Source organism: Vombatus ursinus, unplaced genomic scaffold, assembly GCF_900497805.2.
Source record: "Vombatus ursinus unplaced genomic scaffold, bare-nosed wombat genome assembly UNPS02014814.1, whole genome shotgun sequence".
NCBI lineage: Eukaryota > Metazoa > Chordata > Mammalia > Diprotodontia > Vombatidae > Vombatus > Vombatus ursinus.
Genome location: NW_020954592.1, coordinates 8463949 through 8490070, shown reverse-complemented (window position 1 = coordinate 8490070; position 26122 = coordinate 8463949). Strand labels below are relative to the sequence as shown.

Sequence of the window (26122 nt, the reverse complement as noted above, 5' to 3'; positions counted from 1 at the left end):
TTTTCAGTTGGTTACAGTGGGAGAACTACCTGGCTGGGTTTCTGCTGCTTCTTGCCCATTTAACATTCAAGTTCCATATAGTTCCTGGCACAAGGTGGGTGCCTATTTTGAGCAGTACACTCTGTTAGACATCTTAGACAGAAGAAAGTTTTTTTCTAAGATCTCACCCTTGTCCTCAGGGAGCTTATAGTCAGTCTGATGACAGAGCTGAAACAGGTATACAAATAATTATAACACACAATAAAAAAATAGCTACCCAAGAGATCCAAGTACTTTGGTGGTTCTAAAAATGGAAAGATTACTTCTTCTAGGGAAAAATGGAAGGACTCATGGAGAAGATATTACTGGATTTTTTTTTAAAGAGTGGGTACGATTTAGCATCCTTTGATTATTTAAGTGGCAGCTGATGTATCTTCTGTAGGGTCTGAGAACACAAATACACACTCAAATAATGTGTAATTTGAGACAAATCAAAAAGCATTTATTAAGCATCTACTATGTGCAGGAAACTGTCCTAGGCCCTACAAATTCAAAGACAAAAATTAAATAAATAGTCTTTAAATAGATATTTGTGGGGTTTTTTTTTACAGGATGGGGAGGATTTAGCATCCTTTAAAAAAGTTCACAAATATCTTCTCCATGGGTTCTTCCAGTTTTTCTCTAACAGAAGTGATCTTTCCATTCCCAGAACTGCCAGAATACTTTGATCTCTTGTGTAGTGGGTAGATATTTGTGGGTTTTTAAATGGGTGGGTAGGATCTAGCAGGGGCAGCATCTAGGTGGGGCAATGAAGAGAGAACTGAGCTTGTCATTAGGAAAATTCATCTTCATGAGTTCAAATCTGGCTTCAGATAATAGCCATGTGACCCTGGGCAAGTCACTTGACCCTATTTTCCTCAGTTTCCTCATCTGTAAAATAAACTGGAGAAGGAAATGGTAAATCACTCCAGTATCTCTTCAAGGAAAACTGTAAATGACATCACAGGAGAGTTGGACACAACTGAAAAATGAATGAACAACAAGGATTTAGCAGGGTAAATTGAGTGAGATGAGCCTGCATTCCAGGTATGAAGAAAACTATGACCAGAGGTAAGAACTCACAGGGATGTGCTCAAAGAATAGTCTCAGTTTAACTGAAATATGTGCGCTTTGGCGGCGGGGGGGGGGGGGGGGGGGGGGGGAGGAGTCCATCTAAAAAGATTCACACCAAATCAATAAATTAATAAGGGAAAAAAAAGACAACCTTCACGATCCTAGCAATCCTTACCTTTCCAAAAATCCATGAAATGATAAAAAATGAAACATCAGAAGAAAGATAAAGTGCTGACAGAGCTGCAAACATAAGTGGGATTAATTCAAGTTCCAGGTGGCAAAAATCACATTTAGTGAGTTTGCAGGTTCACTTTTTTTTCTTCTTTCCTCTACTCTTTTCTGACAATGAGTGCTTTTTTGTGTCTGGGCTAAATACAAGGAGGAAAAAACTTTCTTTGTTTTATTCTTCTGTGCTCAGCTTTTCTCCTGAATCTTATAAATGGGCAAAACACTATAGGATCTACTTTATCACCTCTTCATTTTTTGCTAAAAATATGAACATTTAAAAGTAAATTTTAGTAAATATAGTTGTAATTGAATAAAAATCTGCTTTTTGCATTTATTTCATTTTTACCCCAAAGGAGGAAACTTACATTTGCTAGGATGGCTCCTGCTGCTTATGGTAGGGCATCAGGTTGATGGTTTGGGACATGGCCAGGAGACCCAGCAGAAATAGGGTTCATTCAGTCATACTAGAAAATGACATAGGGCAACAGCTAACTTACAAAGTATTTGACATGTCACTAACCAAGACATGTACCAGAAGGAGCCTAAGCCAAAAGACCAGCCTTCAAGGCAGGTCCAGATAATAGCTCAGACCTAGAGACAGAGTTGTAGTTCCCTTGATGACGATGCTAAATGAATCCGCCAATATCCTAGGTAGTTCTATGAGGAAGAAATTGTACTAACAGAGTCTGAAATCATTTTCCATAGTCTCTCAAACCTTCTGTCTTTTCAGGTCTTCTCAAGTAGTGTCTGCCTGTTTGTCTATCTCTATTTCTGTCTTCTTCTCTCTTTCCTTCCCTTCCTTTCCCCTTTTCACCTCTCTCCTACTGAGTGACTTCAAAATAAAGGTGGTCATAGGGAAGGATGACAAATAATATATTGGCAAAAACGGCCCAGGAAAAAAAAAAGCCAAATGCTATCTCCATATCTATGCAATGACTAACCACCATCCTTAGAATGCCCTCTTTTCTCAACATTATCTTTTAGAATTCTTAATTTCCTTTGGGGGGGAAATCATATTTCTTCTGTATATACATCTATCTGTATATGTTGTCTTTCCTGCCTAGATTGTAAGTTCCTTGGGGCAGAGACTAAATATTTCATTTTTATCTTTGAATTTCTAGCACAACATCTGACATATAGTAGGTGCTTAATAAATGCTTGTTGATTGGTCTCAAGTTACACATTATTTTTCCTGTGTTCTTAGCCCCTACTGAACATACACAGTTGCCACTTAAGTAATCAAACAATTGATTTGGGTAAGGAGTAATCAACACAGGTATAATTAATTCACTTCCCAGTCATTGATGTTAGGCTGTTGCCAGACAGTAGAAATGTTCCAGCAGACCTCAAGATGAGTGTAAGACAGTAGAAGATTCCCTTTTACTTTTTAGGTTTATTTAAAACATTATCTCATTTTTACTGTAAAAATCCTCTAGCAAACTGTACAGGTGTCAGTGGGCGGACTATGTATGGAAAGGAGGCAAAGATTTCAAGTAGGGGGGGAAGTGTAAAGTAAAGAAAACATGTTAAGTGCAAAATTAGAATTGTTATAACAGTTCAAGGATGTTTTTAACATAGCTAAATTGCTAAAGCTTTACCTCTAACGATGAAATAATCTACCCAGGGAGCCATACTTTCAGAGTTTTTCCATTTCTGTATTAAATTATTTTTAATATCATTTGTTTTGTGGTATATTTGAATTCAACAGAAGATCATTGACATGTAGAACATGATTTTGTTGTATTTTCAATCTTTTTATCTTAAATTTGGTATTTTAAAATATTTCTTATATTCTTGACACAGGGGCCCAGAATTATATTGTGTCTCTGATTTCATAATGGAGATAAATAAGATGTTATTCACTTAAAAGAAACTTCATTTTTCCAACTGGTTTCATTAGAATGCATCTGTTTTAATAAATTATGTATATCCCTAGTCTCTAGAATATAAGAGGAACTTTCATATTTATTGTTCCCTAAAATAATCTCTTTCCGCATTGCCAATCACTGACCCACCACCACCATTTATAGTGCTTATTTCAGCGATTAATGCCTATAAAAGGAAGGGATTCTGTTAGGTGCTAGGTGAGTATGTTCTAACAGACGACTTTCTGTCTATTATTAGCAGTTGGTAAATAAGTCCAGCATAGGACTAAACAAATAGCTCCTCCTAGGAGAACCCTTCATTTAGGAGTAGCATTAACAGAAGTAACTGTGAGACAGTTCACCAAGCTATCTAATAAGTATGGATAGCAAGAGAACAGTTGTAATGACATACAGGTATGGGTCATACTTGTCTTTCTCCCTGAGGTGGTTGCTAAATAAATTTCTTATAAATGCAAGTTTCCCTTCTTTGGAAGAGAGAAGGACCTGAGGAATACTTCTAAGCATGTGGGTTTATTAGGTCGGATGAAGAAATTTTATGTTGGAAGTAGTAATCCAGATAAGTAATAAGAGGCATAAAAATTCCAAGGAGATGGATGAAAACCATAGCACAATGAAGAGAAAACTCTGATGTGATACAAACCTTGCCATGACTGATCACGTGCCCAAATCTTTCTTTCCCTACTTTTATGGATTCATGCAGGGGAAAAAAAAAATATTACCAAAAGGACTCCAGGATGTTCTCTGGAGAATCCAAAGTCCTGAGTAGGAAACTGAGGAACCTGAGAACATTGGAGGGAGATTATAGGTGTTGTTGAATGAAAATTCTTCTCCTAGTTGAATAAATATCATGATTTTGTTTTTTAAAGACAAAGGATGGAAAATTAATGTCTGGCTACATTGGTAAGACCTACAACGGAGTGGTGGACAAAGAAATGGTACCAAAATGCTAGAGTCAGTTTTTTGGATTGTGGTTTACATTACTGGCTCAGCAGATTGGTAAGAATGTATTTGTTCAAAGATCTACCAAGGAGATCAAGAAGACTTTAAACTGAATTTTTGAGGAATGGGGACATTATCTCACAGCTTAGAGACTCTAAAAGGAATTATAGCTCAATAAGGATGAGAGGCTATAAAAGTGAAATTCTAACAATACGATTACAATTAAGACCAATGAGTGAGAAGAAACATCTGAATAAACCAATGTTTCCACGGGACTCTGGAGTTCATCCAAAGGAGAGCGACCAGAAGACTGAGGGGGGAATAGAAATCATGCCAAAGATCAGTCAACGGAACCAAGGATGTTGAACCCAGAAAAGAAAGCATTTAGGGGGCAAATGATGGTTGTCTCTAAATATTTAAAGGGTTTTCATGTGGTAAAGGAATTATGATTGTCAGTCTTGAATCCTGGAAGACAGAATCAGGACCAGTAAGTGGAATTTTTTTTAATTGATGTCTGAGGCAGGGCTTGGACCCAGATTTTCCTGGCTAGCTGTCCATGAGGCCATACTTCCTAGATGGAAATTACAGGGATGTAAATTTAGCCTCAATGTAAAGAAAATCTTTCTAGTAATAAGAGCTCCCCCCAATTGGAACATTGTCTGGTATAGATGTGACTCTAGTCAAGAAGGATAAACCAAAAAGCTGCTAGAAATAATGTAAAACTCCAATGGAAGGGAATGAATTCTTTCTTGCGAGAAGTTCCTTCAGATGTAGACTAGATGATGACTTTGATTTACTATATAAGGGCTTCCTGTTTGGGATAAGTGTTGGATTAGGGAAGAGACTCTGAAAATGTATTTCAAAAGGACACATGTAAGAGACAACCACAGGAGCAAACTTGACTTGGCATATTGTACATCCATGAGACTGCTAAGAGGGAAAAGCCTAGAATTGACTGGGGCTTGCAAAAAAAACCCCCAAGATTCATACAAAATAGTCAACACAGCCACAATTAACCTATAGTCAACCATTAAGTAACTGTGTAGTTATATTTTAAGTATTAGATTACATTCATCATGAAAAGTACCTAGTTTAAGTTGCCTATATTATAAAATACAAAAAGAAACCAATGTAGTTGCAGATTCTGGCAATATGCAGTCTGGAGTCTCATATTCAGAACAAATGAAGTAATAATACTGGTAGGTTTACATCTGGAGTTTTGCATTCTTTTCTGGATACCTCATTTTAAGAAGGATGTTGACAAATTGCAATATTTACAGAAGAGAATTACCAGGATGTTGACCATCTAAAAACCATGACATATGAACAACAGTTGAAGGAATTAGACCTAGGGAAGGGAAAGTTAGGGATCATTTAATAGGCATCTTCATATTTTTGAAGGACCCTCGTGAAAGAGAGCTTAGGTGTGTTCATGTTGCCTCAGAAGGCAGAACCTAGGGCCAATGGGTAGAAATAATAGAGACGCAGAGTTCCATCTTCAGCAGAAGAACTTCTAGCCCAACAGAATAACAGATTTCTATGTTCACTACTTAATATTGCTAATAGTTATCAAGCATGGGTTGAGTGACCATCCATGAAAAGCATTATAAATGAGATTTTTGCATTGGATAGGAGGTTTAGCTAGATAAACCCCAAATCCTCCATCTGATTCCATGAGTTTATTATTCTGATACATCATCATGTAGTAGAAAGAATGCTGGACCTGGGACAGGCCTGGTTTCAAATCATGCCACATTTAAACATGAACAAATGATTTAATCTCTCTGAACTTAACTATAGTCACTAAAGAACTATATAAGTTCTTTACAAAGGTTCATTACAAATGATCTATGTAAAAGTGCTTTGGCAACATATATTAATAATAATAATAATTTTCTTGCATCAATTTTTCCTCCTGGGAAGATCTTCCTGGGTTTCAGTATACTCATGATTAACTTAGACAATCTTATGAAAGTCAATCATTTGAAAGCCTGCATTTCTTATCAGTAAACACTCAGCATTTTTGTTGGTGTTGTGCTTTAAGTCTTAATTGCCTTTATAGGGTGGATGTTAATTCACAGGGTAGAGCTCTAATTGTCCTAAGGATCCAATTAATAACATAAAAGGTGGGTAAATATTACTATAATGTTATTGTAAATGTATTGGCAATTGCTTTAGTATTTTCAGGCTGTGATTTTTTAAAAAATCATTCTGTCAATATTTACTTTGAAACAGAGGGTTTTAAAAGTGGTTTTAATGATTTATCCATGAAGCATTTTTAAAATTTTAACAACTTCTGAAAAAAATTTCTTTAATTTTAAAAACAAGTATGTATCCCAGAAGTTTTTAAATGTCCTTTGTTAACTGATCAATATCCACTTGTCTTTTGTGAATACCTGGCAGTTTGTTGGTGCTAAGAACAAAGATAATAACTCTATGAGCCTCACACCTCTAACTTGCAAAATTTTTTTGTCATCTGACTATGGAGCAAGAAGAGCAGAGGCGAGACATGTAAATGATGTAGTTGAATGGAGTAAAAAAAAATCAGCCATTTAAAAGTAATTTTAAAAAGACAGATGAATTGATTGAAAATGGATGTGGGCACCAGCTCTGAAGAGCCCTCTCATCTTTTGTTCTTTTCCTTTAGTTCTCAAGCCTGGGAAGCTATGCTTAAACAAAGGCAGTTGGTCTTACTTGTTCTGCCTTCCTCTGGATTTTAAAACCATATTTTAAAAATGATCTCCTCAAGCAACAGCTAGAAAATATTCTGCTCAGTTGGTTCTAGAATTAAATGGCATGGCTTGTAGTGGGATTTTATGACAGCTTTATTCCTGGTCACTGTTGTACCCTTTTGTGCTTGGTTTCATTATTTTAGTTGTTTCAATTTTCATTCTTTCTTCAACTGCTTAGGGGGGAAATGAGCCCATTCTAACATAAGAATAGTCATCATTCTGGCCAAACAGATTGAAGTATTCTTTGCAGTAATGTTTAAGACCTTCCTGGTTAGGATACCATATTGGGCTTCCTGTTTTGGAATGATAATAGCTATGAATCTTTTAAGAAAATTAAAAAAAATTGGTCTTTAAAGGGGAGGGAACAGAAGGTATAGTATTCAGCTTGTAGTGGGTTTGAACTCCTACCAGTTAACAAATTGTATTGGCAATGACATTGACGTGAGACAGAGTTGCTTGTGGTATTCTCACATGTTTGCTGAGGGAAATTTTGAAAGAAAAAAGTAGGCAGACCAAACTGGTTTTCAAAACCTTTTCTAGTGTAACCACATCAAAGGCACTGGATTGTCCAGAAGTTTAGAGGATTATCTAAAACTAATGCATTAAATGGCTAGATTGTTTGTCTAAGAAGATCTTATACACTTTGATTTTGTTGTTTAAGTTTTGCCTTGGAAACCAGAAGACTTTTACAACTTGGAAACTTTATTAGGAGAAAGGAGAGAAATGGTCTCTGTCTGTTGTCATTCTATGTGCCTGCAAGAACAGGTGCTAAATCATAACTGGCTTACTGGCTCAATTCACAGCCAGGGAACCATTCAGTTGTTGAGCCCTGCTCTCATGAATGGCCATTTCAACATCTGACTGCAGTTTCTATAGATAGTTTCTTATGGGGACAATGAAAGTAAGTGGGTCAGCCAAAGGCTAAAGAAAAGTGATGAAAATTAGTGTAACTTGGAAACATATGGCACATAACCATGATAAAGTTATATATGCTTAGATGAGTTGAGTACTTGGGGTACTAGAGTATTTGAGTACGTAATAAAAGTTCCTGAAACTGGCAACTAAAAACTGTAGTCATGAAAATAGTGGCAAATTCTTGTAGTGCTAAATATTTAAATTACATTTAAAAATAACTATTTGGCTTTCTGGCCAAAAAAAAAAAAAAAAGTGCTAAAATAACCACACTTACAAATAAGACCACTTCATTTTTTTATGCCATCCCTCAGAAATGCCACCAAATTTTCAACAAGCTATACCATATTTACTCACTATAAATTGAATTTGTTTTTAAAATTTGGGGGACAGGGATATTCTTATTTATTGGGATTGAACTTTATTTTCTCTTATTGTAAAATTTTTGATAGCCAAGACTAGGAAAAGGTTCTCAGCACTTCTGAATTATGAGGCTGTCAATACAGCCAAAGATGTGTGTTCTTGTGCTTTTTTTTTTTATTGTTGTTATTCATGCTTTGTGTAAGAAAAATGTTATAGTAAGCAGATAAAGTACAGACAGTGGTCAAATCCTGTGTCTCTGCTCTTGGGGAGGGGGGGTGGCATATGGAACAAATCAAAAGGTGAAACATAGTAGTAAGGTCCCATGGGAAAGAACCCTGTGATTGTGGGGCGGCAGGCACTCTGCTTAGAGGCTGTGTGCGCTGGGGTGGGGGCAGCTCTGTCGCTGAGTCATGGGATAGGAGGGGGGCCTTTTCATTCTCACACACATCCTCTCTCCTGATGTCACAAATATATTCTTCAGTGGGAGAATTGATTAGCATTCATTGGGAGCCTTTGCAGGGGAGAAAGAAAGGGAGGTTGAGAAAGGGAGACAGTGGAGGCAAAGGGGAAAACCGGTGACCACGGAGCTGGCTCTTTCCAGTCCAGGCTACATTGAAACTTTAAGCACAATCGAGGGGAAGAATGGGTATTTTATAACTGGGATCCTCGGTGACGTATGGCTGACTGTTCCCTGGCAGAGATCTTTATGGACCTGTAGCAGAGTGAAATTGAAGGCATCTGGGAAGGGACGGTAATCTACTGTAGAGAACAGAGCCCCTCAATCACTGGCGTTGTAAATAAGAGGCGGACGGGAGTCAGAAAGAAAGGGAATAGTGGAGGGGGGGCGCCTTGTTTGGGGGGGGAGTGGGGTAAAAAGCATTTTTGGTGGATGGTATGAAGCCAGCCATGGAAACTGCAGCGGAGGAAAATACAGAACAAAGCCAAGAGAAAAAAGGTACCCAGAGCTCAAACAATAGCCTGTTTAAATCTTTTCATTGGGGGTGCTTAAAAAAGGTTTAGACTTCTCTGTCACTCTCTTAGAACTTGCTCTTAAACAATCACTACAGCATCTTCAGCCTGCAGCGATTTTTCTTTTCTTTTTTTTTTCTTTTGCCTTTGAGTGTTGACAACAGATTAGTCGGGTAGCAGAATCCTCTGGGTTCTCACCCCAAAATCTTACCCACTTCTACCTGAAAGTAGTCTTTAGAAGAAGAATCCTTATTATCTCTACGTAATCTGTTATCCAGAGTAGAGAGATTGAGAATACTGCCTGTTTTTTCCCCCAATTTATTTGTCTATAACTCAATATCTATGTGCTAAAGATTACAGAGGTTCCTAAGCCGTCAAATCATGTTGTATGATAACATAGTATTTTGTTTTCTGCCAATGTAGAATGATATAGAAGTGGGATACAGAGCTGCATGCATTGGGTGCCTTAGGAAACCCTCTCAATTTTTTTTCTCAGAGGTTTAGATATTTTTTTTTATTTACTAATACAGTAGAATCTCATGATAATATGGCTTGCTATCCTACAAATCGAATGCATGATGGGTTAAATCATATCTTCTTGAATATATCACATACATATAGTAAATCCTGATATAACAGTATGTAAGGTGGATCTTAGTCCTGTTCTTCCCTTCCCCCACCTTAACCTAATGCTACTCTTGTAAAAAAGGTTCTATGGTGCTTACAGGATTGGGGGTGGTGGTGGGGGGGGTGGTAATAAGATTCTTTTCTTAAAAAAGAATCTTAGAGCCAGGTCATGCTTTGTTGTCTATAATGACTTCAGTTTGATGGAGGAAAAAAAAACAATCCAAGTTAATCATTTTGAGATAAGAAAATGGCAGAGGAGAGAGGCTTAATTAATCTCTGTGCTCCCTGGGTGATGGACTGATCACAAGTTGAACACTCCAAAGTGCAAATTCAGTCACTGCAGGTTACCACATCTCACTGCAATATAATCTGTCTCCTTTGATATGGTACATTATTGTACACATAGAAGCCACCCTTTCAATAGGTATGATGAATCTGTTATAGATATAAGTTATATTAAGGTAACATATCATATCATAACATACCATGTTATCATGGTCCAATGATGGTAACTAGACAATAGTATTTTTGTAAAATGGAGCCACTGGTGTATATTACATATTAATACATATTATACTGATTATAAAGCATCTCTGTTAACTCATCACATCAGGGCTTTTCTAATTATCAACCATTTAGTAATAGTTTTGTGATAGGAGCTTACATATAAATTTGACAATCCATTTCTTTATTTAGAAGAAGCTTTGCACATTCTTTTATGAATGAAAAGTAAAGCTGAAATGACAAAATTATGAAACCTGGGCAGAGATCAATCCAATGGTAACATGAGCCTGCAGGATATTCATAGAGTTGAAGGGCTAAGATTAAAGTTTGTAAATGAATTTTTAATTCATTTTCAAGATCATCAGAGATTAACATTTAATATTCCTTTTGGAACATAATCCTATTATTACAGTTGATCTGAGAATATCAATTGATGTTGTATTTTAGTAATTTGCCCCCAAAGAAGCCTTCCTTACTACAGAATCTGTATGTTTGAAACATGGCGTTTGCCAACAACCAGCAAAACCATTGACTCCATATGAAAATACCCCTTATGAGACTCCCACAGCCACACAGAAGCAATTATGAGTCAGAAACCTGTGTAAATTCCTAAACTCATAATGTTCTTTCTTAGTACACAAGCTGTTAGAATGTCCTGTGTCATGTTTATGGATAACAATAGGGAAAAAAAACAGCCCAATTCATAATCTCTTGGCCTTGTTTCAGAACATCACATTATTTAATGGCTTTTGAAGGTTTCCTTTTACATTTTTTGCATCATAAACAAACCATTTGATAAATACCATGAAGTTTCATTCATTGCAAAGCCTTGACACAAACTGCTTCTGTAGACCCAAGATCATGTATTTGAAAAACTAGTCAGCTGGGGTTTAGGAGATAAAACTCGAGATAAAATATGATTCATGTGGGAGCTTGCAGAATTACCAAAATTTTCGAATTCTAGACACATTTCAAATGGTCAATGAAATGCTGAATTAATTAATGGTGAAATGGTCAATCATCAGGAGATATCATCTGCACATTGGCCTTGCATGCCCAAATGACTAAAAATAAGCTAGCACAGAGGTCAGACCATTCATTTTGTTGATCCATTGCAATGGGGGGTTGTGATTGTTAAAGAAACCACCATAAATGTTAGACTGGAAAGAGGCCCAACTATCCATATCTATTTAGACAAGCAAATCAAGCAAGTTCGTGTGCCGATTGCACAAAACCAAATCCCACAAAAATGTTTTCTTTGTAGTGTCTTCAATTAATTGGTTTACAGACCATATATATAGTGGGTGGGGGGAGGAGAGAGTATATTTGATGCATGCAATTAAAATATTCCCTCAAATGTGACTTGGAAAATCCCAATTTTTTTACATTAAGATGAACTTTTTCTTCATTCAGGACAACAATCTGCATTATACAAACTTGTGAAGCAATTTTTAGAGCACATTTTACATCCAGTGATTTTCATTACTAAATTTAATTTTCTAAATTCTGTCTCTCCATATGTGGCTTTCAATACACAGTTCTCTTGTGTCCCTCCTGTTTCCCCTCCCTTTCACTTCTAAGATCTTCAAATGAAATACTTCAGGCTTTCCTTCTTCCTTCTGTTATTACTGTTACTTGCCTGGGTTCTCAATAATAATCTATTGTTACAGTATATATTAAGTATATGAATATATTTTGCTTTCTAGGTTTACATTAAGTATTCTGGGTAATTAGCTATTCTTTTCCAATACGTCTTTAGTATCTTCCTAGCCTGCTTTGGTAGGAATACCTGGCCCAGTTAGTGGGATTCTTCTGATTCCTCTAAAAGAAAATGGTTCCTTTTATGCAACACCAGAATGCCTTCTCTTAACCACCACCATACCACCTCCTGTTCTCTACTCTCTCCCTAGCCACCCCTCCACCATAATGAGTTTAATGTTTTTTTTTTTTTAAAAAAAACCCTAATCATTAGCCGTTTTAAACGAACTTAGTTTAAAAGTGCCCGAGTTTAGGAAAATTTACACAGCTTTTGCCTCTGAAAAACTACAGAATGATGAAAGCTCACTTGAGGTGTTGAACAGATGTTTCTTAAATGGGGCTGAAAAATGTCCAGGTTTTACAGATGATGTTTTCAACTTGAAGGCCTTAAATTAGATCAGAATGAGTGGATCAAATAAGCAGATTCTTTGAAACAAAATCCATGGGAAGAATTAAATACCTTTTGCAATTCTGCACATTTTCTGAGAAATGGGCACTAAATAATAGAGAGGAGTTTGGTTTCCCCCAATTTACAAAGAACATTACATTTTTCACAATTAAATGGACTCTCTAAGCCTTTGAAATTGCTGGGAAGGACTTTGTGCATAATTATAGGGCAGATAAAAGTAAACAGAGCTATAATTTAATTGTACAGGAGTATAAGATGGCCCAATTTTTTATGCTTTGTTATGAAGAAAATCCAAACATCTATGCTGGAAATTAATTTTATTATAGACTACAGGAACTTTTGGGCCCAAGAAAATGGAACCCACTGTTCACTCATGTAGTTAGGAGGATCAGGCTTCTAGGTATCCTTGTTAAAAGTCAGATTCTGGGACCCTCAGCATAAAATTGATTCCTTTGCTGTGTAGGAAAACAAAAATGGTAAATGAGAAACATCGGATCATTAGATCAAAAATCTAATCATTAAAAATTGATGGATTTTTAACACATTCAAAATAGGAAACAAATTCAAATGATCCTTGAATTCCTTACAAATCTTTAATGTGAATTGTAGAGAGCTAAATGTAATTTCATGAGGTTGCAGAAAAACAACATAAAACATTTAAATGCATTTGTTAATATTTTCTCAGTGTTTGCTGCTAAGGATGGAGATCTTTGAGATCTAGTATCTTAAGCTGAAGAAATAAGCGATTGTATTATTGTTATATTATCCTTGAGATACAATGTCTCTTAAACTGAGGAACTAAACAAATAGGTTGTGTGTGTTTATATATTTTAAGCTGGTACTATTCAAAATTGCCTGTTCATTAAGGGGTACTTTTGAAGTATATGTATTTTTTTAGGCAACCTTTTTTATTTAATCTTCCTGAGGTGTTACATAGAGACTTGCTGAAATAGTTTTTTCCTATCCTGTGCCATGATGCTTTAACCAAGACAGCCATCTGAGGCATAGGACATCTGGTGAATCATCCTGTATGTAAGAAAACAGCCTGGTGCACCAGATGGCACTGGACATATGCATAGAATATGGCTTTTTAAAAGTAAAATTTAAAGGAGAAAGGGTTTCAATAAGCCATTAGACCTATCTCCCACATATCTAACATTGCATTTCAAAGTATATTTTTATATACTCGGATCTGATATATTCTCTTTTCCCACTAGAAAAGTCATTCTGACATTTCCTAGTATGGAGCAGAATTTTGTCCCCTTTTCAAAAGGAGTTTATAACATGATTCCAGGCTTACCTTCCATCTTTTTTTTTTTTTTATTTAGCTACATGAGTGAATTTCTTGGAAAACCATCTCAAATAACAGATTTGAACATGTGCAAACATCTAGTGCTATGTCAAGGCAATGATTAAATGAATGTACTGTCCTTCTTCAAGGATGATGTTATTTCCTCAGTTAATGAGACTCATCTCCCTCCCACCCCACAGCTGATGATTGATCTATTGGAACTCCTTGTAATAAAAAAAACGATTGTTCGTGATATAGCCTAGATTAGGGGTACAGTCTGTGAATCAAGGGCATGTCTTGGTAGGTTCAGTTCATGACAGTGGCCTTGTTAATGCCATGCTTTTGTGTGATGGCCTACTGCTTCAATACCTTCAGTTGGTCTTATAAAAGCTATTACATGAGAGCTCCAGTAGAGGGAGTCCATACAGAGCTGGGTTCTAATCTCAGCTCCCAACACTTGCAAGTTCTGTGACCCTATGTGAGACAGGTAATAATTCTTAAAATGCTCATTTCATAGTATCATTGTCAGGACTACCTTTTACAAACTTTAAAGCACTATATAAATTAGGAGTGGTTTGTGGTTGAGGCTACATGGTCTGGTCGAAATATAATAATGAACTTAGAAGCTGGAGAGACCTGTGTTCAGATCCCACCTCTAAAACTAGCTTTGTGACCCCATCCTCAAGCCACTTCACTTGTATGAGCCTCAGTTTCCTAATATGTGAATTGGAGATACCTATCATGTATTACCTCACAGACTTGTTTTGAGAATTAAATGAGATGATATATGTAAAGTGTTTTGCAAAATTTAATGGACTATGAGAGTATCAGCTATTATTTTTGTTAACAGTAGCAGGGTATTAAGGTATTCTTGAGGAAATTATACAACCTATATCACCATTACAGTAATTTTTGCCACTGGTGACATGCTGAAACAGCAGTAAGCAGCAATGTCTGGTAGGAGAGTAATGATCTCTGCCTTGTGCAGTTGTATGTCTTGCTCTGGCGGATGAGCTGGAGGTCATGGTAGAGTGTTCAATTATACCAGCTGACTTACAAAACTGAAGTAACTATTTTATATATTTGAAGTTGCAGGAATTATTAAATGTTCATTGCATGCCAGGCACTGTTTGTTTTCCTTTTTTGAAAACTGAAATAACCCAGCAAAAATAAGGGCTTCACGTATATTTCCTTCAAGAAACATCATTAGGAAATAAGTTATTTATTTCCAAAAGAATCAGTCTTTGTCTCTTTATTGCCTACAGTTACATAAATTCCCAAATGTTAGTAAATAGAACAATAGAGTTTTTTGGCCTCATTTTAAAATCACAGATTCTAAGTAAAGATAAAATGAAAAACTAAAGCCCTCATACCCCTGAGGTTCACTTTAGTAATTTTTGAATTTCCCTTTGATATATGGTCTAAATAGGAAGTAAGCTTCCTGAAGGCAAGGGTTATGTCATTAGTATAGTGCCTGACATATAATATATAATACTTAACTGATTGGTTGATTTGGGGAAGACCAATATCCTAACCAATATCCTCTGAACATACCCAAATACTTGTAATTCTTGCTACATTCCTTACTACAAATAGCATTTTTTACTTGAGTCACTCAAATATCTTCAGCCTAAATGACTTGCTACCCATCTCTGTCTTTGAATACATCTACTTTCTAAGAGAATCTTTTTGGCTTACTTTTTTTATTGAGTTTCTATGTGGCATTTGAGTTGGAATCTTTTCTTTTCTCCTCCATTAGAGCTAAAAGTAGCATTTCTGGCTTCCTACCTCTCATATCCTGAAATGTGCTCTAGACCATCTGCACACACACACACACACACACACACACACACTCACGCTCAAAATCATGCTATAAAACAAATGCACTTGACGAGTAGATGCAGAGTAGAGACAGAGACCTTAGGATATCCTAGAGGTTGAGGGTGAATAAAGGACTGTGCTAGGCTATGGCAGCCCAGGTGGGTGGGGGAGAAACAGATGCCGCGTGGGAGCTTTCTACTTTTACTGAGCGTCTTTGCTGAGTAGGTTCTAACCAGCCGTGTATCTATACTCTTAAAGGAGTATAAATGCTGTCGACGTCCGCTACGTTTTGGCACCCTGGTACAAAGTTCCACTCTAATCAAGGCTTTGTTCCCCGTGATCAACACAGTGCCCCTAATTTTAGGATTTGGTGGAGCGTGTTGTTGTGGAAAGAATTTGCAATCCAGTAAAGACTTGACTTCTAGAAGTCAGATTCTGACTCTTAATAGGTATATGACATTCAGCAAATAACTTAATCTCTCTATTCTTTGGTTCTCATCTATAATGGGTATAATACTTGTGTAGCTGGTGTACCCCAAAAAAAACTTTGTGAGGCTCCACTGAGTCTTTCTTATGTAAGTATTGTTCCCATGTCAAGGTTAACTCCCTGTTAAGAAGGTTTATTTGGGTGAGACCTTTTTATGGTAACTCCTTAATAAGATGTATGTACACCTTGGCCAACGTATTCATTGGCTCACATTCAAGAATCACTCATTTGGAAGGGTGGTACGCTCTCTAATGACTCAGAATTCTCTCCCCTTTTGGGGATGGGTCTCAGCCCAAAGGGGAGTTTTATAAGTCTAGAGGATATTCAAGTCTCCAAGAGAGGTAAGGGGGCTCAAGTATAAGGCATTTGCATATTTTTGAGTCAGTTAAATAAAGCCTATCCATATTCAGTTCCTTGTTAACCTTAGTGAATATATGGTACCTTAACCTAAGAATTCACATGCTGAAATTCCTAGCGAAAACCCTAAGTGGGGGTATGAGGTAAAGAGTAGGATGAATGAAAAGCTTCCAAGATGGAAGCAGGTTCATGTAAACCAAGTTGGGCCATATATTATACTTGTAATAGTAACCTCACAGGGTTAGTGTGAGGAAAGCATTTTGTACAACTTGAAGTATTATACAAATAATTATGAGGAGTGAAAGTATATCCCATCAGAGACTTTTAAATAAAGATTCTATAATTTCATTCTAAGTATTAGGATAAGAGGCAGCATAACACAGATAGAGAAGGCCTACCTTAGAATCAGAAAAAACCTGAGTTCAGGGCAGCTAGGTGGCACAGTGGAGAGAGCACCAACCCTGAACTCAGGAGGACTGAGTTCAAATCTGGCTTCAGACACAAAAAAACACTCACTAGCTGTGTGACCCTGGGCAAGTCATTTAACCCCATTGCCTAGCCAAAAAGAAAAGAAAAGAAAAAAGAAAAACCTGAGCTCAAGTTCTTCCTCTTATATGTACTAGTTGTATAACCGTGGTCAAGTCACTTAATTTCTCAGGCTCCCAGGCAACCAAGACTTGCTTATAAATGAGCTGTTGACCTACATTAGGATAGGGAAAAGGAGTTTCCACACTGGGAGATCCCTTCAAAGAAATGACAGGTGTGGATCCCCTTTGTTTCCCTTCCTCTCCCCTCAAAAAAGTATTGGGACATTGCTTTTGTTGAAAGTCATGCTATGTTTATTTATAAACTAGAAGAAAGCATGCTGCAGTGGAAAGAGCGCTGGATTTGGAATCAGTCAACAAGCATATATTAAGTGTTTGCTAAGTGCTACACACTATGATAAGCATTCAGAATATAAATGTAAATAGAAAGAAAGCCAGCCCTACCTTCAAGGATCATACATTCTAATGGGGGAAGACAAGACAGAAAAGAAAGCTGGAAGGGGGATAGCATGATAAAGACAGTCCTAAGTCTGGACATGGCTGGTCCGGCCAGACACCCTCTTAGTCATCCAATCAGAGGGAGAGGGCACTGAGGCTATTTCTAGTATTTGAATTGCAAGCATGGAGTGAGACTTTAGGATGAAGCAAGGGGGCATGGTAGAAGAAGTCCTGAGTGCAGCCTGGAGAGGAATGAGCATCAGAACATCTGGGTTCAAATTCTGCCTTTGACACTGTATGAACTTGGGCAAATATTTCATCTCTCTAGGCCTATAAAATGAGGGGGGGCCCTGTACTTCTAACATTCTATGAACTTACTTTGTCATCACGGATTTCCCTTTCTTTCCTTTCTCAACCAGAGCTTCATTTTCAATGAAGGTCTTTTCAGAAGTAAGACTCTAGAATGACTTAGGAATGTTGCATCGCTCAGTCTCATCTCCATCTCCACACCTTTCGGGGGAGTCATTTTCTTGAGCTGGGCTTCTAAAAACATAACAGGTATTAGCAGGCCCCATTTTCTGCATGCATAAATTTTGTTATCCCTTCTAGAGAAAAATTTTTAGCTAGTACATGCCTAAGGTCAGATTTGAACTCAGGTCTTTCTGACTCCAGGCCCAGGGTTCTATCCACTGAACCACCTAGCTGCCCCCTTAGAATTCATGGTTTCCTTCCAATCTCAGCACAGATGTCATCTACCTCCTACATGAAGCCTAAATCCCCAGCAGCTGGGGCCTCCCCCTTACCTCTCAAAAAAATAGCCTCATATTTATTTTGTATATGCTTACATAAGATCATCCCTGTAAAATTGGAATGATCTTAGTGGTCTTTTAATCCAAACCACTCACTTTGTAGTTCAGGAAACTAAGGGACAGAAAGCTTGTGACTTGACCAAGGTAACAGGTAATAAGTAACAGAATTGGGATTTGAATACAGAACTTCTGATTCCAAATCTAGTACTCTTTCCATTGTAATCTTGCTGCCTCTTATGTGAACCTATTTATTCTGTTATAAAATGTAACCTCTTTAAGGCATGACCTCTTGAATTTTTATCTTGCATAATGCAGAGGTGTCAAAGTCAGATAGAATTGGGGGACACTAAACATACATAGAATAGTAGGTGGTATAGTGGATTGTGCTGGAGTTAAAAAGACCTGAATTCAAATATGGCCTCAGACACTTACTAGCTGTGTGACCCTGGGCAAGTCACTTAAGCCTGTTTCCTCATCTGTAAAAATGAACTGAAGAAGGAAATGGCAAATGGCAAACCGCTCCCATATTGTTGCCAAAAACAAAAATAACATTCAAATGGGGTGACGAAGAATTGGACACCACTGAAATGGTTCCTATAGCAGCATATTGACTTAGAAAATTCCATGATAACACTGTCTGTGTTCTATTGTATTTTTGCTTATTTTTAAAAATATTTCCTAATTGTATTTTAATGCAGTTGGAGCTATAATCTGGCAACGTGTCTGATATCCTTATTTTAGAACAGCATGGTCCCTGACTTTTTGTCCCTTGCCTTAAGGCCTGGGTTATGCCACCAGGTGTCTTTCCCAAATGTTAATGGCTGCTGCTAATTACAGTGATCACCATTGTGGAAAGCATTATTATCACTCTATCCAAATGTTTTTAGAACCTCACAGTACAATTTTCCCTTCCTGGTCTTTGGGGAGAGCCAACATAGACCCTGCCTTCAATGAGTTTTCAGCATGGGGAGCGGGTTGGTATGTGAAAGGGACTATGAAATTCACACTGTATCGTTCTGAAATCTGGAATGTATAAGATAAGACAGCCCTGCTTGGCCTTATGGGCCAGAGCAAATATTTTATCAAGGAAATAACCCCTTGCCTGCTGATGCATCTGGCAAGATTATCAAATTTGACATGTTTAGAGCAACTGACACAGATCTGGAACCGGCCTAAATGACAGCCTTTCTTGTTAGTTGGGTGAGACCACTGTTACTGTTCTAATGAATGAATCTATGAAAAGTCACCTCTACAGCTGGCATAAATTACTTCTGTTGGGCTTAGAATTTTTAAAAAGCATCAAGGAAAATAGTATGGTCAACATTTATGCTTTTTTTTTTTTGCAGAACAGAATCTGCCAAATTTTTCAATGCTGGGTGGGCCGAGAAATGAGAAGGGTGGATAAGGGGAGAAGGAAGAGAAACTCTTGCTAAGGCTGGAGTCTATAAGAGACTGGAATTTTTTATCAGCATATTGGTCTGGAGCACCTAATGGTCATGTTTTATTAGGCTATTTTTCCCCCTTTAGGTTGGGTCAGATGGGTGATGTTTTGATAATAAACCCTCAGTAGCTTTCATTAAGAAACACAGCAGATGAATAAAAGTACTAAAAAGAACTCCTTGCTGGAGAGGGAAACACTGACTTTTTCCCACCTGAAATTGGCAGCGATCACCAGACCAGAAATGGAAATTGGCAGGTACCACTGGATGTACGAGAGTTCAAGGCCACACCAGTACCGGCATGTGCCAGCTCTGAGAGACAGTGTTAGTCCTTTGAGCGCTCCAGGTAAATAAAGTGTTGAGATGGGTTCTAAAATAGAGAGTCAAGTAACTGGTTTGTGGTAGCTTTAACAGTTTCTTCACTTTGGTTTTGTCTTACGTTTTGTTTTACACCTAGGCTGCCAAAATAATGTCATGGCACAGGTTTGACCCCTGTCAGTTCCCTCATTTAAAAAAAAAAAGCTTTATTAGATCCCTGGTCCCTCTAGGATGAGATATAAATTCCTTAGCTTGAGATTCAAGGCTCTTCAGGACCTCACTCTCACCCACCTTTCCAAACATATTTTGTATCCCCTTTCCGCACTCCACAATCTAGCTGCACTATCAACTGCTCCCTAATGACATTCCATCACCCACATAGGGAGTATTTGCACAAGCAGTCTGCCAAACCTAAAATCCATTTCCTCCTCATCTCAACCTCTCAGACTCCTTATCTTCTTTCAAGCCTCGGTTCAGCACCTCATTTCTCTGTGAAACCTTTCCCTGATCCCCCCAATTTCCCAGTGGTCAGTGGTGTCTCCCTCCACAGATCATAAGATTTTGTATTATATTTTTCTATACATGTTTTGTATATCTATAACCACGCCACTCCATAGATTATCATCTCCTTATAGGAAGGGACTGTTTGTTTTGTTTATTTGTTTTTGTCTTTGTATCACTAGTGTCTAACACTTTGGTGGGGAAGGGAGTTAGATCTACGATTTTATTGATGAAGGGAATCACCTTCCACTGATACAGTGGGCCAGCTCATCTATACTTACAAGCCACTAGTTGCCTGGAGTCCTGGTAATGAGAATTTAAACAACCTGCCTATCATCACAGTGAGTATATGTCAGAAGCAGGATTTTTGCCTAGTTCTTCCTGACTACAATTGTGGCCCTCTCTATTCACTCCTCCTATACTCTATATTCTATAATTAGACCAGCCATTTATGGGTAGCCCTATGAGAGGTCTGGGAGGCCAGGAAAGCTGCTAGCACTAATCTGCCTCTTCTCTTAACCATCCTACTTCCCTGCTTCTGAAGGGTATGAACCATGCTGCCTAGACAGAAAGAACTCACAACCACCAGCTGGGAAACAATCACACCTCTCTGAGATCAAGATTAGCCTTAAAAGGGAAAATCAAACCGTGAGAGAAAGAAACTGACCTAATTGTTTTCTCTATTATCCTCATGTCGAGTTACCCAGTTCAGACTTCTTATTTCTCTTTTCTACCCCGCCCATAAGTGGAGTGGAATTCTCAAAACCTCTAGGCCCACCTGACCTGTTTTGCTGTGACCTAAAGAACAGTAAAAACACCTTGCTTTTGTGATTTCCTCCTAAATCCTCCTTTTCCTCCAGATCTCAGGTTCCATGTATTTCTTAAACCACTTGCTTTATCTTAGTTGAATGTAATGTAGTATGTTTTTTCTACCATGAAGCTAGATTCTGCTACCTAAAAGACATGGAAGGAAAGACCTTGGCTGTCAGAGCTACAAATAACAGTCTTGAAATATGATTATGTATTTTGCATAAACTATGACTCCTTCAGGTATCTTTTTTCTAAAAGGGATTACAATTATAGCTATAATGTGAAATCCCAAATTTGCAATATGTGTTCTGTAAGTAAAACATAAAACTGCAGAAAAACAAAACACATAATTAGCTAAATCAGCCCTGTATCAACATCCAATTTTTAAATCATTTTTTAAAAAATCTAGAGTGATCTCAGGGCCACCATTTGGGCCCTTAGGGTAGTTAGGTAGCTCAGTAAATAGAGCACTGAGCTTGGAATAAGGAAGACTCATCTTCCTAAGTTCCAATCCAGTCTTAGACACTAGCTGGGTGATCCTGGGCAAGTCACTTAACCCTGTTTGCCTTAGTTCCCTCATCTGTAAAATGAACTGGAGAAGGAAATGACTAACCATTCCAGTATCTTTGCCAAGAAAACCCCAAATGGGGTCGTGAAGAGTCAAGACATGACTGAAACATGACTCAACAGCAAGAGGAAAAGATTAGGTTACTGATATTCACAAAGGAGTTAGAATAGGAAGAGCTGAAGTTCTGGGAGAAATCCACTGGGCAAGAAAAGAAGCTCTCTGTATTTCAGAAACTTGGTGTGAAGGATAACTAAGATTTACATAATGGTTTAAGGTTTATAAAGTGCTTTACATATCATTTCATTTCATCCTCACAACCCTAGGAGGTAGATCAATTATCATGTCCATTTTATAGATAAGAACACTGAGCAAGGCTTTCACTTACTAGAATCACAGTTTCTGAGGGTAAGTTTGGACTTTAAGCCAGTGCTTCAATCTGCCAAGCTGTTTCTTAAGGTAAAGGTCCCAAAGTTATTAATAGCTAGTTGAAAATATCACAAAGAAAATAAAGCCAATTAAATTCTAATTGTGGAGGAAGGGAGGAATATGCCTGTTGAGGATCCTGATGTGTCTCTAAATTGTGAATTTAGAGGAGAGACAAATAAAGACTGGCTCTTAATTGAAGGAAGCGGGATGGGAAAGGGAGTAATTCTTTCCATCTTTTGTCCAGCGATGTGAATTTTAGGTGTTTGGATTAAGCCTCAGCCCTCAGTTATTCATTGTCTCTTTCTTTCACTGAATCCTTTCTCGAGACTTCAACATCCAATATTCTTTCTCATCTATAAGTTGGGAAAAGTGGTCTAACCTTCCTTTGAGAAAGAGGGTTCAAAAAAAAACACCCTGGTTTTTTATTTCCCAAAACCACAGTTAATCCACTTCTGCAATTTGAGGTTCCCAGTTAATGCTAATAAAATGAGAAGGAAGGAAAGAAAATCAAATCATTAGGGAACTAATAATATTTCAAGTAAATCAAATGAACAAAAAGATAAGATAAGATTTAAGATAAGATATAGCAAAATAATCACATCAGCATCTTCCCGTAATCTGAGAATCTAGACACATGTAGTTATTCCTTTTTGAGTTAAGTGATCTGAAAAAGCATACCTCTGTGAGACAGTTCAATATAGCAAGTTTTCTTCCATGTCCTAGGTAGTAGGAATACAGAGACATAAAAGAAGTGGTTCCTGCCCTCAGGGAGTTTGCTTTCTATTAGACAAATGATGAAAAGTTATATGTTGTACAGTTGTACAGGTCCATCTTTTGAACAAGTCAAAGTATATGGATCTAAAAGTATGAGAACTAGACTTATTCTGTCCTTCCTACTTGCCTCAAGATTACTTTTTGGCTTTGGAAATAAGCACAGTTGCCATTTTGTACTGAGATTCCAACCCAGACTGTGTGAAGCATTAAAAATAAATTTTTTAAAAAATAGGGGATTCCATATGGCACTTGACTGCTTTTTTTCCCATAGAGTTCTGAGTCTCCTTCCCTAGAAAAGGAAAGTTTGCTACAGGGCGATGGTTGGCTAGGAAACCACTGCCAAGAGAGAATGCCTACACTAGTCATGCATCTCTCATTAGCTCCCTCCTACCCAATATTTCATCTAAAAGACTGCCTCAGATTGCAAATTCCAAGATTGCTCCATTTTTCTTCACCTTCTCCACCCTCCGCACTTCCTTCCCCAGCTATTTTTAATAAGAGAAATTCAGAAGAGAAACTCTTTTATCCAACCTCTTCAGAAAGAATTTTTTTCAACACTGTAGTATAGGAGTTAGAAGTTTAAAAAAAAAAAGTCGCAAATCATTCTCCTTTTCCCATTTGACTTGCCAGTGGAGTCACTTTGAGGAAAACTGGGTAACCGTTAGATTCTCCTTACTTCTTTATCCTACATCCTAAAAGTGTGCTGATTTCTCTTATGGTGGAGACAGAAGAGAAAAACATGCTTGTGAAAGCATGATCTTTCTATGAACTTCTTCAGGTTCTTCTAATCCTAAATCTCACATATTCCCACTGTAGGAGGTTGTGTTGTAATACATCTTTAGTTAATTTGCTAAGATCTTTTAGGTCTGTGTTGGGAGCATCAGAACAAAGATGCTACCTAGAAGATAAAAATTAACTTGGAGGAAAGGACTATTCATGGAAGGAAGGGTTATGCCCAGAAACCATTTGCAAAATCTACCCATTTCATGGTGCAATTTAACCTTTGGAAATGCCCTTGGTTGGTAACATGACTTGTTCTTTATATTTCCCTTGTGAATGTGTAGTTACATAAAAATCAACAGAACTGATTCTTGCAATGGACAAAGAACGTTTGATTTCTGATTGTCCTACCCATTAATCTGAAAGATTCCATTTTTCTCCCCCTCCCCCACCCTGCCATTTTAAAACATTAATAAAATCCTTGGTTGAGGGGAGGGAAAGAGTTCTGTTTCAAAATGATTCCTGGTACCAAAGGAAAGGTCAGTCAGGAAAATAACTAGGTTCAGTGAATTGAGTTTTCAAATACCCTCAATTTTGTTCTCTAATATACTGCCACCTGGCGGATGGAGAGACAAAGGACTTCTTTAGGGACTGTTGAATCTAGAATGGATTCACTTAACTGATACTGTTTGTTGTTAGTCCTTTGTTCTGAAAGAGCACCAATGACCTCTGGAAGGTAATATCTTGACTTGCAAGTGAATTGGATTTGAGTGAGGCAGAGCTGTACAAAGTCATCAGCCTCACTCTTTCCTCCAGAGTCTTAGGAATTCAGTGGCAAGACATGTGTCAAGAGGACTGGTGATGGCCCCAGATGCAGTGGGAGGAGACCTTGGCCTTTTTAAGCTAAGGTCTTTCCCAGGTCTCAGTTTGTCTGAGGCAACACCCATTCAGTAATTAAAGGCTAGTAAGAATTGAGGCAAAAGATGGCCTAATCTGCCTTTATACAAGAATCAATATGGAATGAGATGGTCCTATTTCCCCACCCTCCAAACCTTCTTTCCCCTTCTTCCCCCCACCTAAAACTAGAATACTCAATAAAAAATCATTTAGTTGAGATGAAATGACCTATTTCGTAGAAAAAGCCCTGAATTAGGAATCCCAGTCCTCTCACCTATGTGGCTAGAGGCCTCAATTTCCTCATTGTAAAATGAGATGGGTCTACTAGATGTCCCTTCCACTTCTAGATGGGAGATCCTATAACTGGATAGATGATCTCTAAGTTCCCTCTCAGTCTAAATGAGTGGTCTCATGACCTCTATTGGGAGGCAGTTATGTGATAGGATGGATAAATCACCAAGCCTGGAGTCAGAAAGACTCATTTACCTGAGTTCAAAGCTGGTGTCAGACACTTGCTAGCTGTGTGACATTGGGCAAGTCACTTAGCCCTATTTGCCTCAGTTTCACCATCTGTAAAATGAGCCGGAGAAGGAAATGGCAAAACCACTCCAGTGTCTCTGCTAAGAAGACCCCAAATGGGGTCACAAAGAGTTGGCAGATAACAGAATATGGGTAATTTCTAAGTCCCCAGAAAAGATGTGGCAGTTTGTTTTGTTATGCAGTTGAAGAAAGGACGAGAGTAGGATTAGGACCCAATGAGAAAAGAAGTTTAAACCCAAAGACCAAAGTAATATGTGTGCTCCTTAGCAAAGCTGAGTCCCAAGTAGCCAATGGAGGGAGTAGAGCAGAAAGACCGAAGAATCCCATCTAATTTCTTGTCCAGATCTCAATTGCTGAGTTCTGTCTGGGCCCCCCAGGTGTGTGACCTCACGCACTGCTGAGAAACACAGCACTTTGCAGCTGAAATCCATGCCAAGGACTTTTCTCACCAGAAGTGGTTTCAGATGAATGAATCCTGTTTATGGATTGACTCTTGTGAATATAAGAGCTCTGGGAAATGTGGTGCCAAGGGTGGTTTCTTGGTGTTATTGTTCTCTTTAAAAGAAGGAACCATTGGAACAAATCTCCTAGAAAGGTATTAATGTCATTGTTTTCTTTTTTAAGAGAATTACAATACCATTAAATAGGAGGACTTTTTCAGAAACATCTTTTAACTATTTAGTGGAACAAATCATAGCTGAAAGAAAGCTCAGAGGTCATCTAGTCCAGGAACTTCATTTGATAAATAAGGAACTGAGGTCCAGAGAGGTGAAATAATTTCCCCAAGATCACACAAGTAGAAGGTGAGAAAGATAACCTCATGCCAACAGTCCATCATCAACCAAGCCTTGCTTCCTCTCCATTGTCTTTTTTTCTTTTTCTTTTTTTTTTTTTTTTTTTGCTTTTTGGTGAGGCTGTCGGGGTCAAGTGATTTGCTCAGGGTCACACAGCCGGTAAGTGTC

The 26122-nt window shown here is 37.8% G+C and overlaps 1 protein-coding gene across 3 annotated transcripts in view; it reads left to right on the top strand.

Annotated features, from left to right (window-relative positions):
• Positions 1-26122, top strand: part of GPM6B (glycoprotein M6B) — a 173167-nt gene that overhangs the window by 107515 nt on the left and 39530 nt on the right. For 2 of the 3 annotated variants that reach the window (XM_027835379.1, XM_027835380.1), the window contains exon 2: positions 19833-19952. The exons of the other annotated variant lie outside the window; for it this stretch is intronic. In XM_027835379.1, coding sequence (XP_027691180.1) covers positions 19833-19952 — 120 coding nt within the window. The remainder of the gene's footprint in view (positions 1-19832; positions 19953-26122) is intronic. 3 annotated transcript variants of the gene reach the window in all.